At 47.1% G+C, this 15,189-nt stretch overlaps 1 protein-coding gene across 1 annotated transcript; it reads right to left on the minus strand.

Annotated features, from left to right (window-relative positions):
• Positions 1 to 11,596: 11,596 nt before the first annotated feature.
• LOC125378786 (ribosome biogenesis protein BOP1 homolog) lies at positions 11,597 to 14,971 on the minus strand. Its single transcript, XM_048394750.1, has 2 exons — positions 14,740 to 14,971; positions 11,597 to 13,476 (listed from the first exon to the last, which is right to left on the minus strand). The coding sequence occupies exons 1-2, from the start codon at positions 14,885 to 14,887 to the stop codon at positions 13,226 to 13,228; spliced, it is 399 nt and encodes a 132-aa protein (XP_048250707.1). The 5' UTR covers positions 14,888 to 14,971; the 3' UTR covers positions 11,597 to 13,225.
• Positions 14,972 to 15,189: the final 218 nt, after the last annotated feature.

Raw genomic sequence — 15,189 nt, forward strand, 5'->3', positions numbered from 1 at the left:
GCGGTCACTGAGCCATCCGCTGCAAAGCGGTCACTAAGCCATCCACTGTAAAGCAGACACAAAGCCATCCGCTGTAAAGCAGACACTAAGCCATCCGCTGTAAAGCAGTCACTATGTCATTCGCTGTAAAGCGGTCACTAAGCCATCCGCTGTAAGGCGGACACTAAGCCATCCGCTGTAAAGCAGACATAAGCCATCCGCTGTAAAGCGGTCACTATGTCATTCGCTGTAAAGCGGTCACTAAGCCATCCGCTGTAAAGCGGTCACTAAGCCATCCGCTGTAAAGCGGTCACTATGTCATTCGCTGTAAAGCGGTCACTAAGCCATCCGCTGTAAAGCGGTCACTAAGCCATCAGCTGTAAAGCGGTCACTAAGCCATCTGCTGTAAAGTGGTCACAAAGCCATCCGCTGTAAAGCAGACATTAAGCCATCCGCTGTAAAGCGGTCACTAAGCCATCTGCTGTAAAGCGGTCACTGAGCCATCCGCTGTAAAGCAGACACTAAGCCATCTGCTGTAAAGCGGTCACTAAGCCATCTGCTGTAAAGCAGACACTAAACCATCCGCTGTAAAGCGGACACTAAGCCATCCGCTGTAAAGCACAGACTAAGCCATCCGCTGTAAAGCGGTCACTAAGCCATCCCCTGTAAAGCGGACACAAAGCCATCCTCTGTAAAGCAGACACTAAGACATCCCCTGTAAAGCGGTCACTATGTCATTCGCTGTAAAGCGGTCACTAAGCCATCCGCTGTAAAGGCGACACTAAGCCATCTGCTGTAAAGCGGTTACTAAGCCATCCGCTGTAAAGCGGACACTAAGCCATCTGCTGTAAAGCGGTCACTAAGCCATGTGCTGTAAAGCGGTCACTAAGCCATCCACTGTAAAGCGGTCACTATGTCATGCTGTCATCCGCTGTAAAGCGGACACTAAGCCATCCGCTGTAAAGCGGTCACTTAGCCATCCGCTGAAAAGCAGACACTAAGCCATCCGCTGTAAAGCGGTCACTAAGCCATCTGCTGTAAAGCAGTCACTAAGCCATCCCCTGAAAAGCAGACACTAAGCCATCCGCTGTAAAGCGAACACTAAGCCATCGCTGTAAAACGGACACTAAGCCATCCACTGTAAAACGGTCACTTATCCATCCGCTGTAAAGCGGACACTAAGCCATCTGCTGTAAAGCGGTCACTAAGCCATCTGCTGTATAGCGGTCACTAAGCCATCTGCTGTAAAGCAGACACTAAGCCATCCGCTGTAAAGCGGTCACTATGTCATCCGCTGTAAAGCGGTCACTAAGCCATTCGCTGTAAAGCGGACACTAAGCCATACGCTGTAAAGCAGACATAAGCCATCTGCTGTAAAGCAGACACTAAGCCATCCGCTGTAAAGCGGACACTAAGCCATCCGCTGTAAAGCGGTCACTAAGCCATCCGCTGTAAAGCAGACACAAAGCCATTCGCTGTAAAGCGGTCACTTAGCCATCCGCTGAAAAGCAGACACTAAGCCATCCGCTGTAAAGCGGTCACTAAGCCATCTGCTGTAAAGCGGTCACTAAGCCATCCCCTGAAAAGCAGACACTAAGCCATCCGCTGTAAAGCGGACACTAAGCCATCGCTGTAAAACGGACACTAAGCCATCCGCTGTAAAGCGGTCACTGAGCCATCCGCTGTAAAGCGGTCACTAAGCCATCCACTGTAAAGCAGACACAAAGCCATCCGCTGTAAAGCAGACACTATGTCATTCGCTGTAAAGCGGTCACTAAGCCATCCGCTGTAAAGCGGTCACTATGTCATTCGCTGTAAAGCGGTCACTAAGCCATCCGCTGTAAAGCGGACACTAAGCCATCCGCTCTGAAGCGGTCACTAAGCCATCCGCTCTAAAGCGGTCACTTAGCCATCCGCTGTAAAGCGGTCACTAAGCCATCTGCTGTAAAGCGGTCACTAAGCCATCTGCTGTATAGCGGTCACTAAGCCATCTGCTGTAAAGCAGACACTAAGCCATCCGCTGTAAAGTGGTCACTATGTCATCCGCTGTAAAGCGGTCACTAAGTCATCCGTTGAAAAGCAGACACTAAGCCATCAGCTGTTAAGCGGACACTAAGCTCTCCGCTGTAAAGCGGACACTAAGCCATCCGCTGTGAAGCGGTCACTGAGCCATCCGCTGTAAAGCGGTCACTAAGCCATCCGCTGTAAAGCGGACACAAAGCCATTCGCTGTAAAGCCGACACTAAGCCATCCCCTGAAAAGCAGACACTAAGCCATCCGCTGTAAAGCGGACACTAAGCCATCGCTGTAAAACGGACACTAAGCCATCCGCTGTAAAGCGGTCACTGAGCCATCCGCTCTAAAGCGGTCACTTAGCCATCCGCTGTAAAGCGATCACTAAGCCATCCGCTGTAAAGCGGTCACTAAGCCATCTGCTGTATAGCGGTCACTAAGCCATCTGCTGTAAAGCGGTCACTAAGCCATCCCCTGAAAAGCAGACACTAAGCCATCCGCTGTAAAGCAGACACAAAGCCATTCGCTGTAAAGCAGACACTAAGCCATCCGCTGTAAAGCGGTCACTATGTCATTCGCTGTAAAGCGGTCACTGAGCCATCCGCTGCAAATCGGTCACTAAGCCATCCGCTGTATAGCAGACACAAAGCCATCCGCTGTAAAGCAGACACTAAGCCATCCGCTGTAAAGCAGTCACTATGTCATTCGCTGTAAAGTGGTCACTAAGCCATCCGCTGTAAAGCAGACATAAGCCATCCGCTGTAAAGCGGTCACTATGTCATCCGCTGTAAAGCGGTCACTAAGCCATCCGCTGTAAAGCGGTCACTAAGCCATCCGCTAAAAAGCGGACACTAAGCTCTCCGCTGTAAAGCGGACACTAAGCCATCCGCTGTGAAGCGGTCACTGAGCCATCCACTGTAAAGCGGACACAAAGCCATTCGCTGTAAAGCAGACACTAAGCCATCTGCTGTAAAGCGGTCACTATGTCATTCGCTGTAAAGCGGTCACTAAGCCATCCGCTGTAAAGCGGACACTGAGCCATCCGCTGTAAAGCAGACATAAGGCATCCGCTGTAAAGCAGACACTAAGCCATGCGCTGTAAAGCGGACACTAAGCCATCCGCTGTAAAGCGGTCACTAAGCCATTCGCTGTAAAGCAGGCACAAAGCCATTCGCTGTAAAGCAGACACTAAGCCATCCGCTGTAAAGCGGACACTAAGCCATCCGCTGTAAAGCGGTCACTAAGCCATCCGCTGTAAAGCGGTCACTAAGCCATCCGCTGAAAAGCAGACACAAAGCCATTCGCTGTAAAGCAGACACTAAGCCATCCGCTGTAAAGCGGTCACTAAGCCATCTGCTGTAAAGCGGTCACTAAGCCATCCCCTGAAAAGCAGACACTAAGCCATCCGCTGTAAGCGGAAACTAAGCCATCGCTGTAAAACGGACACTAAGCCATCCCCTGTAAAGCGATCACTGAGCCATCCACTGTAAAGCGGTCACTAAGCCATCCACTGTAAAGCAGACACAAAGCCATCCGCTGTAAAGCAGACACTATGTCATTCACTGTAAAGCGGTCACTAAGCCATCCGCTGTAAAGCGGACACTAAGCCATTCGCTGTAAAGCAGACACTAAGCCATCCGCTGTGAAGCGGTCACTGAGCCATCCGCTGTAAAGCGGTCACTAAGCCATCCACTGTAAAGCGGACACTAAGCCATCCACTGTAAAGCAGACACAAAGCCATCCGCTGTAAAGCGGTCACTATGTCATTCGCTGTAAAGCGGTCACTAAGCCATCCGCTGTAAAGCGGACACTAAGCCATTCGCTGTAAAGCTGACACTAAGCCATCCGCTGTAAAGCGGTCACTATGTCATTCGCTGTAAAGCGGTCACTAAGCCATCCGCTGTAAAGCAGACATGAAGCCATCCACTGTAAAGCGGACACTAAGCCATCCACTGTAAAGCAGACACAAAGCCAACCGCTGTAAAGCGGTCACTATGTCATTCGCTGTAAAGCGGTCACTAAGCCATCCGCTGTAAAGCGGACACTAAGCTATCCGCTGTAAAGCGGACACTAAGCCATCCGCTCTAAAGCGGTCACTTAGCCATCCGCTGTAAAGCGGACACTAAGCCATCTGCTGTAAAGCGGTCACTAAGCCATCTGCTGTATAGTGGTCACTAAGCCATCTGCTGTAAAGCGGTCACTTAGCCATCCGCTGTAAAGCGGACACTAAGCCATTCGCTGTAAAGCGGACACTAAGCCATCCGCTGTGAAGCGGTCACTGAGCCATCCGCTGTAAAGCGGTCACTAAGCCATCCACTGTAAAGCAGACACAAAGCCATCCGCTGTAAAGCGGTCACTATGTCATTCGCTGTAAAGCGGTCACTAAGCCATCCGCTGTAAAGCAGACATGAAGCCATCCACTGTAAAGCGGACACTAAGCTATCCGCGGTAAAGCGGACACTAAGCCATCCGCTCTAAAGCGGTCACTAAGCCATTCGCTCTAAAGCGGTCACTAAGCCATCCGCTGTAAAGCAGACACTAAGCCATCTGCTGTAAAGTGGTCACTAAGCCATCTGCTGTAAAGCGGTCACTTAGCCATCCGCTGTAAAGCGGACACTAAGCCATCTGCTGTAAAGCGGTCACTAAGCCATCCGCTGAAAAGCAGACACTAAGCCATCCGCTGTAAAGCAGACACTAAGCCATCCGCTGTAAAGCGGACACTAAGCTCTCCGCTGTACAGTTTGGCCGCCTGCACCTTTCAGGTATTTGACGTTCATGGAGGAGTGAGTATGGTTCTAGCAATATTCCAGCAATATCGCGTCGGGGACACCAGAAATGGGCTTCGCACATTGTGTCCATATAGGGAATCAAGCCCGGGTCTTCAGCCTTCTTCGTGTTTTTTCGAAGTGTCAATTTGAATCATGTGCGAATCGTTACAGCCATAACGATTATTTGTTTACATAATTAAAACTCGCCATAGTGAAAACATACGGCAGGGCAGGAAATCAAGCTTCATAATGCACATGACATACCAAAGTTTTCAACGCAGCGTTCAAAGTAACGCGTGAATAATATAAACATGACAAATAGGGGTCTAAGCCCATTGTAATCTCGATTTTTAAAGGAATTCTAAACAGCTTGTTGAAATTAATTTCACATGCACCGGTGCATTTGATAAAGTAAGCGTCATATGTTTCGATCAATAGTCTGGATTACGCGCAGGAAAACCTCGTGCAACGGAAGTGTTCCCCGATTGGCTAAACTCGTAACCATGACATCACGTGACTATTCTGGTGAACACCTGCATGAAATATACAACACTTCTTACCTGATTTGACATTTGTTTATATAAGTAATCCTAACTGGCAAAGCCATTGGCGGCGGGGTTTGTCTAGCGAGGTTAAAGCGGTCACTAAGCCATCCACTGTAAAGCAGACACAAAGCCATCCGCTGTAAAGCAGACACTATGTCATTCGCTGTAAAGCGGTCACTAAGCCATCCGCTGTAAAGCGGTCACTATGTCATTCGCTGTAAAGCGGTCACTAAGCCATCCGCTGTAAAGCGGACACTAAGCCATCCGCTCTGAAGCGGTCACTAAGCCATCCGCTCTAAAGCGGTCACTTAGCCATCCGCTGTAAAGCGGTCACTAAGCCATCTGCTGTAAAGCGGTCACTAAGCCATCTGCTGTAAAGCGGTCACTAAGCCATCCACTGTAAAGCAGACACAAAGCCATCCGCTGTAAAGCAGACACTATGTCATTCGCTGTAAAGCGGTCACTAAGCCATCCGCTGTAAAGCGGACACTGAGCCATCCGCTGATTTCGCTGTAAAGCGGTCACTAAGCCATCCGCTATAAAGCGGTCACTATGTCATGCGCTGTAAAGCGGTCACTAAGCCATCCGCTGTAAAGCGGTCACTAAGCCATCCGCTGAAAAGCAGACACAAAGCCATTCGCTGTAAAGCAGACACTATGTCATTCGCTGTAAAGCGGTCACTAAGCCATCCGCTGTAAAGCGGACACTGAGCCATCCGCTGATTTCGCTGTAAAGCAGACACTAAGCCATCCGCTATAAAGCGGTCACTATGTCATGCGCTGTAAAGCGGTCACTAAGCCATCCGCTGTAAAGCGGTCACTAAGCCATCCGCTGAAAAGCAGACACAAAGCCATTCGCTGTAAAGCAGACACTAAGCCATCTGCTGTAAAGCGGTCAGTAAGCCATGTGCTGTAAAGCGGTCACTAAGCCATCCACTGTAAAGCGGTCACTATGTCATGCTGTCATCCGCTGTAAATCGGACACTAAGCCATCCGCTGTAAAGCGGTCACTTAGCCATCCGCTGAAAAGCAGACACTAAGCCATACGCTGTAAAGCGGTCACTAAGCCATCTGCTGTAAAGCGGTCACTAAGCCATCCCCTGAAAAGCAGACACTAAGCCATCCGCTGTAAAGCAGACACAAAGCCATCCGCTGTAAAGCAGACACTATGTCATTCGCTGTAAAGCGGTCACTAAGCCATCTGCTGTAAAGCGGACACTAAGCCATTCGCTGTAAAGCGGACACTAAGCCATCCGCTGTGAAGCGGTCACTGAGCCATCCGCTGTAAAGCGGTCACTAAGCCATCCACTGTAAAGCAGACACAAAGCCATCCGCTGTAAAGCAGACACTATGTCATTCGCTGTAAAGCGGTCACTAAGCCATCTGCTGTAAAGCAGACACTAAGCCATCCGCTGTAAAGTGGTCACTATGTCATCCGCTGTGAAGCGGTCACTAAGCCATCCGTTGTAAAGCAGACACTAAGCCATCAGCTGTTAAGCGGACACTAAGCTCTCCGCTGTAAAGCGGACACTAAGCCATCCGCTGTGAAGCAGTCACTGAGCCATCCGCTGTAAAGCGGTCACTAAGCCATCCGCTGTAAAGCGGACACAAAGCCATTCGCTGTAAAGCCGACACTAAGCCATCCCCTGAAAAGCAGACACTAAGCCATCCGCTGTAAAGCGGACACTAAGCCATCGCTGTAAAACGGACACTAAGCCATCCGCTGTAAAGCGGTCACTGAGCCATCCGCTCTAAAGCGGTCACTTAGCCATCCGCTGTAAAGCGATCACTAAGCCATCTGCTGTAAAGCGGTCACTAAGCCATCTGCTGTATAGCGGTCACTAAGCCATCTGCTGTAAAGCGGTCACTAAGCCATCCCCTGAAAAGCAGACACTAAGCCATCCGCTGTAAAGCAGACACAAAGCCATTCGCTGTAAAGCAGACACTAAGCCATCCGCTGTAAAGCGGTCACTATGTCATTCGCTGTAAAGCGGTCACTGAGCCATCCGCTGCAAATCTGTCACTAAGCCATCCGCTGTATAGCAGACACAAAGCCATCCGCTGTAAAGCAGACACTAAGCCATCCGCTGTAAAGCAGTCACTATGTCATTCGCTGTAAAGTGGTCACTAAGCCATCCGCTGTAAAGCAGACATAAGCCATCCGCTGTAAAGCGGTCACTATGTCATTCGCTGTAAAGCGGTCACTAAGCCATCCGCTGTAAAGCGGTCACTAAGCCATCTGCTGTAAAGCGGTCACTATGTCATTCGCTGTAAAGCGGTCACTAAGCCATCCGCTGTAAAGCGGTCACTAAGCCATCCGCTGTAAAGCGATCACTAAGCCATCCGCTGTAAATTGGTCACTATGTCATCCGCTGTAAAGCGGTCACTAAGCCATCCGCTGTAAAGCGGTCACTAAGCCATCCGCTAAAAAGCGGACACTAAGCTCTCCGCTGTAAAGCGGACACTAAGCCATCCGCTGTGAAGCGGTCACTGAGCCATCCACTGTAAAGCGGACACAAAGCCATTCGCTGTAAAGCAGACACTAAGCCATCTGCTGTAAAGCGGTCACTATGTCATTCGCTGTAAAGCGGTCACTAAGCCATCCGCTGTAAAGCGGACACTGAGCCATCCGCTGTAAAGCAGACATAAGGCATTCGCTGTAAAGCAGACACTAAGCCATGCGCTGTAAAGCGGACACTAAGCCATCCGCTGTAAAGCGGTCACTAAGCCATTCGCTGTAAAGCAGACACAAAGCCATTCGCTGTAAAGCAGACACTAAGCCATCCGCTGTAAAGCGGACACTAAGCCATCCGCTGTAAAGCGGTCACTAAGCCATCCGCTGTAAAGCGGTCACTAAGCCATCCGCTGAAAAGCAGACACAAAGCCATTCGCTGTAAAGCAGACACTAAGCCATCTGCTGTAAAGCGGTCAGTAAGCCATCTGCTGTAAAGCGGTCACTAAGCCATCCACTGTAAAGCGGTCACTATGTCATGCTGTCATCCGCTGTAAAGCGGACACTAAGCCATCCGCTGTAAAGCGGTCACTTAGCCATCCGCTGAAAAGCAGACACTAAGCCATCCGCTGTAAAGCGGTCACTAAGCCATCTGCTGTAAAGCGGTCACTAAGCCATCCCCTGAAAAGCAGACACTAAGCCATCCGCTGTAAGCGGAAACTAAGCCATCGCTGTAAAACGGACACTAAGCCATCCCCTGTAAAGCGATCACTGAGCCATCCACTGTAAAGCGGTCACTAAGCCATCCACTGTAAAGCAGACACAAAGCCATCCGCTGTAAAGCAGACACTATGTCATTCACTGTAAAGCGGTCACTAAGCCATCCGCTGTAAAGCGGACACTAAGCCATTCGCTGTAAAGCGGACACTAAGCCATCCGCTGTGAAGCGGTCACTGAGCCATCCGCTGTAAAGCGGTCACTAAGCCATCCACTGTAAAGCGGACACTAAGCCATCCACTGTAAAGCAGACACAAAGCCATCCGCTGTAAAGCGGTCACTATGTCATTCGCTGTAAAGCGGTCACTAAGCCATCCGCTGTAAAGCGGACACTAAGCCATTCGCTGTAAAGCTGACACTAAGCCATCCGCTGTAAAGCGGTCACTATGTCATTCGCTGTAAAGCGGTCACTAAGCCATCCGCTGTAAAGCAGACATGAAGCCATCCACTGTAAAGCGGACACTAAGCCATCCACTGTAAAGCAGACACAAAGCCATCCGCTGTAAAGCGGTCACTATGTCATTCGCTGTAAAGCGGTCACTAAGCCATCCGCTGTAAAGCGGACACTAAGCCATTCGCTGTAAAGCTGACACTAAGCCATCCGCTGTAAAGCGGTCACTATGTCATTCGCTGTAAAGCGGTCACTAAGCCATCCGCTGTAAAGCGGACACTAAGCCATCCGCTGTAAAGCGGACACTAAGCCATCCGCTCTAAAGCGGTCACTTAGCCATCCGCTGTAAAGCGGACACTAAGCCATCTGCTGTAAAGCGGTCACTAAGCCATCTGCTGTATAGCGGTCACTAAGCCATCTGCTGTAAAGCAGACACTAAGCCATCCGCTATAAAGCGGTCACTATGTCATGCGCTGTAAAGCGGTCACTAAGCCATCCGCTGTAAAGCGGTCACTAAGCCATCCGCTGAAAAGCAGACACAAAGCCATTCGCTGTAAAGCAGACACTAAGCCATCTGCTGTAAAGCGGTCAGTAAGCCATGTGCTGTAAAGCGGTCACTAAGCCATCCACTGTAAAGCGGTCACTATGTCATGCTGTCATCCGCTGTAAATCGGACACTAAGCCATCCGCTGTAAAGCGGTCACTTAGCCATCCGCTGAAAAGCAGACACTAAGCCATACGCTGTAAAGCGGTCACTAAGCCATCTGCTGTAAAGCGGTCACTAAGCCATCCCCTGAAAAGCAGACACTAAGCCATCCGCTGTAAAGCAGACACAAAGCCATCCGCTGTAAAGCAGACACTATGTCATTCGCTGTAAAGCGGTCACTAAGCCATCCGCTGTAAAGCGGACACTAAGCCATTCGCTGTAAAGCGGACACTAAGCCATCCGCTGTGAAGCGGTCACTGAGCCATCCGCTGTAAAGCGGTCACTAAGCCATCCACTGTAAAGCAGACACAAAGCCATCCGCTGTAAAGCAGACACTATGTCATTCGCTGTAAAGCGGTCACTAAGCCATCCGCTGTAAAGCGGACACTAAGCCATTCGCTGTAAAGCGGACACTAAGCCATCCGCTGTGAAGCGGTCACTGAGCCATCCGCTGTAAAGCGGTCACTAAGCCATCCACTGTAAAGCAGACACAAAGCCATCCGCTGTAAAGCGGTCACTATGTCATTCGCTGTAAAGCGGTCACTAAGCCATCCGCTGTAAAGCAGACATGAAGCCATCCACTGTAAAGCGGACACTAAGCTATCCGCGGTAAAGCGGACACTAAGCCATCCGCTCTAAAGCGGTCACTAAGCCATTCGCTCTAAAGCGGTCACTAAGCCATCCGCTGTAAAGCAGACACTAAGCCATCTGCTGTAAAGTGGTCACTAAGCCATCTGCTGTAAAGCGGTCACTTAGCCATCCGCTGTAAAGCGGACACTAAGCCATCTGCTGTAAAGCGGTCACTAAGCCATCCGCTGAAAAGCAGACACTAAGCCATCCGCTGTAAAGCAGACACTAAGCCATCCGCTGTAAAGCGGACACTAAGCTCTCCGCTGTACAGTTTGGCCGCCTGCACCTTTCAGGTATTTGACGTTCATGGAGGAGTGAGTATGGTTCTAGCAATATTCCAGCAATATCGCGTCGGGGACACCAGAAATGGGCTTCGCACATTGTGTCCATATAGGGAATCAAGCCCGGGTCTTCAGCCTTCTTCGTGTTTTTTCGAAGTGTCAATTTGAATCATGTGCGAATCGTTACAGCCATAACGATTATTTGTTTACATAATTAAAACTCGCCATAGTGAAAACATACGGCAGGGCAGGAAATCAAGCTTCATAATGCACATGACATACCAAAGTTTTCAACGCAGCGTTCAAAGTAACGCGTGAATAATATAAACATGACAAATAGGGGTCTAAGCCCATTGTAATCTCGATTTTTAAAGGAATTCTAAACAGCTTGTTGAAATTAATTTCACATGCACCGGTGCATTTGATAAAGTAAGCGTCATATGTTTCGATCAATAGTCTGGATTACGCGCAGGAAAACCTCGTGCAACGGAAGTGTTCCCCGATTGGCTAAACTCGTAACCATGACATCACGTGACTATTCTGGTGAACACCTGCATGAAATATACAACACTTCTTACCTGATTTGACATTTGTTTATATAAGTAATCCTAACTGGCAAAGCCATTGGCGGCGGGGTTTGTCTAGCGAGGTTAAAGCGTTGACTCGTCACACCAATTCACCACATGGGTACACCATATAGAGCCGATGTTGACGCCCCTCTCCGTTATATGGCTTGGATTCCAAATTTCGCAAATGATTTTGTAATAATAAATGGTAATTTTTAGCGGTATTCATCATAACAGAATGGAGATGTAATACAGTGGATGGTCGACCATGAGTTAACATTTTAATGGATTTTAATCAAAATGATGATTATGAAATAAGAATATCAAAGAATTATGAACAATATGTATAAAGTGAGTGAGTGAATATGGTTTTACGCGGCTTTTAGCAATATTCCAGCAATATCACAGCGGGGGACACCAGAAATGGGCTTCACACATTGTACCCATGGCGGGAATCGAACCCGGGTCTTCGGCGTGACGAGCGAACGCTTTAACCACTCGGCTACCCGACCGCCTAGAGGAGATCAAGGGATATCGCTACAATGAAATTACATCACAATGCGTTGCAGATCATACCATCAGTAATATCTCTGCCGTTGAAGCTGTTACGCTGTACCTTGTTACACTGGTTATCACTGTTTACAAACTGGAAATGTTAGTCGAAAGACCTTGGATAATAAACAGAATTTCACCCAATAAAATTCCTCACAAGCTGTAGAGCTTTCAAGTTTTAAAGATAAGTGTTGATATATCAGATATCAAAATACACTCAGGTGGGAATCTCCATGTTATTAAACAACACATTACAAGAAATGAGTGAATGAGTATTGTTTTATACCACCTTTAGCATTATTCCACAATTATTATGGTGGGGGACACCAAATTGATATGACAAAGATACGTATCTATTAATATATCACATATATCACAATACAATATATGAATTACAAGTAACAGGGCTGAAAATTGGACATATACACTGTAAATGCATTATGCTCAATTACTTTTAAGAAAGAACGTAATCATGGACATAAATACAACAAAATTTGTCAGAATCGACAATGGAATGGTTACCCTGTTTTTTGCCTTGTAGTATAATTGACAAAGTTCAAAGTAGCTCATAATGTCAGAGAAATATTGGTTCAGGAACAGATTTTAAAAAAAACTTAACAGGTGGGTTAAGTGAAATGGGGTTTTTACTGTGTGTTCAAGTTTATTGCCCCCATATAACAGTGTGCATGCATGTGTGTGTGTGGCTGGTTGTTCTGGATAATTTTATAGTGCCAGCCAACTGAGATACCATGGGTCAGTTTTACATGGATACCCCATGAAGACAGTATTCAGACTATGAGTCCACCAGTGCCAGGCAGGGCAACAAGATGAACCATCTATTAACGTCTTATGGTTTGATGCAACCGGGGATCAAACCACTGACGCTCTGTCCAATAGGCCACAGAGGTGATTGATTAATTAACCATTTTACAGAACCTCTACCTTACTTATGTTACCATGGTTACACTTTAAAGCTGTGTGATCATCAAAAATGGTTGCAGAATGCCTGAAGTGTTTTCTTCGTTTGTTCTTAATGCTGCACTCCACAATAGTTCAATTACAAGACAGCAGGCTGTAAATAATCTCAATTTGGCTACACAAACCAGTGGTTGATATTGTGAGCAGGGTATGATGACATGCAAATCAACAACAAGTCACCAAGTATGACCTTCCGGTCCACTCCTCGACAAGCCATATTCCAACCAAAAGAGATGCAGGTCATAGATTTTCACCAATTTGGAAAAACGTGTAGCAGCCACATGTCCGAGTCCCTTGATGGGATGCGAACGATGGACCTTCTGATCTGATGTCGGACATGACCAAATCTTGATCTTGTGTACATGACAAGAGGTTAAGATACAAAGATGTTAATCCCGTCAGCAAGTTGACAAGGTGAGGATGTCATCTGTGGATGACTCCACACACTGCTACACACACAACAGAATAGAGCTGACACCCATGGGATCATAATCACTCTGAATCTGATCAGAGATCCTGGAACAACTTAGGGTTGCAGCATGTTGTGCCTAAATCGAAATGTTAGATCCTTCATGTAGTTTCTTGACCTCAATAAACGGACAAGCCTACCTTTTGTTCCTTAAACTTTTCATCTCTCTGTTTTCTCTTTGCTTTCAACTGGAGTTTTTCTTCTTTTATCTGTGTCATTGCCTGCCTCATCTGGGAAAGGGCTGTTGCCCGGGTCTCTGAGAAGCCCACATCCTCAGGAGCAGCATCACTGTCATCCTCGTCACTGGCAACATCATCAGGGGCTAATTCCAAGTCCTCATCATCATCTGATGAACCTTCTCCAGCGGACACTGCAACCAATACTTTGTTTGTTGTTTAAAGCCACACTCAGCTAAAGTCCAGCTACTTGTTGGCTGCATGTAAATAATCTAGTCTGGACCAGACATTCCAGTATGAGCAACAATCCACAACGTTGGTAAACAATGACAATCAAGTTCATTTAAAGAGGAAAGATAAGGATCGTAAGGATCGTAAATAGTTGTTTAATTGGCAACCCTAAGGATCATGAGGGGGTCAGGGCTCCAGATAAGCTTTTGGTGTTGTGGTTATTTTACCCATGCATTTTAAAATCATTGGGTATCAGTAATTCTATCTGGGTATTCAATTTTCTGTTACGCACTAGTTTTTACACATGTGGGTATTTAAGTTAAATATTTAAAAACACTATTCATCTAGTCCCTGCAAACTGGTGTCTTTATAGCTTTATAGGACTAAAAAATGGCACGATACTTCCACAAGAAAGTGTGATGGCAAATGATCATTATGTAACTGTCATGTGGAGTTTGGCAAGGTTGACGGAATGCCCGTTTATAATTTCAAAATAAGTTGCTGATTTCCTAATCGAATACGCAGGGTTACTTCACAATATTTTGATGATACGCACAAGTTTTATTTTTGTAGCGTATCTGTAATGTTTGTTGCGTATTTGATACCCTTGGATTACATTTTACTGCATATTTTTGCATTTCTGATGCGTATTTTACGCAGATACGCAGCTTATCTGGAGCTCTGGGGGGTCCTTGATTGGAAAGGGGATCCTACACTGAAGCTGGAGGTAATTAGCACTAAAAACATGCACTTACACTTGTCGGTGTTTGAATCAATAGGGTAATATAATGTTAACTAAGACTTGCATTTGTAAAAGTTGTTTCTCCTCGGTGTCAGGGGAAGTGTTTTACGACATAAGTAAGGATCTTGTTATTCATTAAACTCATATTACAACACTAAACGGAACAGTGGGTGAGTGAGTGAGTGAGTATGTTTTTACGCCGCTTTTAGCAATATTCCAGGAATATCACGGCGGGGGATACCAGAAATGGGCTTCACACATTGTAACTATGTCGGGAATCGAACCCGGGTCTTCGGCCTGACTAAACGGAACAAAGTAAACGGAAGGGTCATGGAGTTGTCAGCTGGTTACCGACACACAGGCATTGTACATGTTGGTAAGCGTGTGTGGGTGAGAAGATATTAAAGGCCGACGTTCACTAATTCAGAATTCTAGTTTTATTTTTACATCATTAACTACAGAAGGTAGGACAAGTCACACAGACCTTCTTCTGCTTCCACCAGATCCTCTTCGCTGTCAATTTCTTCGGTTTCCTTCGTCTCATCATCTTTTCCGATGTCTCGGAATGCCGGAGTTTCGAACTCGTCGTCTGACTCTTGCCTCTGTGTCAGTGCCCTTCTTTGTCGTGGCATATTTTGTTCTGACAACACTCACGATCCACCAAAACAACAACTACACGTGCTTCCGGTTACCGTGACGGTTTTTGGTAACGAAATGTCGTAAATAGGGTTTAGCAACAAAATAAAATGCAAGATACAATCATATATTGGTTAATGTTTCAATAATCACATACGTTAGTCACATGCTTGATGATATTGTTCTATGTGTACATTTGCACGTTACGATAATAAAAGAGGGGAGGTAACTCCTCACCACATACTCATTTAACGGGAAAAGTCTTCTTGTTTTGCTCCTTTTGATATCGAAACAAAAT

The sequence above is a fragment of the Haliotis rufescens genome, unplaced genomic scaffold, assembly GCF_023055435.1.
Source record: "Haliotis rufescens isolate VD_foot unplaced genomic scaffold, xgHalRufe1.0.p SCAF_13, whole genome shotgun sequence".
Classification (NCBI taxonomy): Eukaryota; Metazoa; Mollusca; class Gastropoda; order Lepetellida; family Haliotidae; genus Haliotis; species Haliotis rufescens.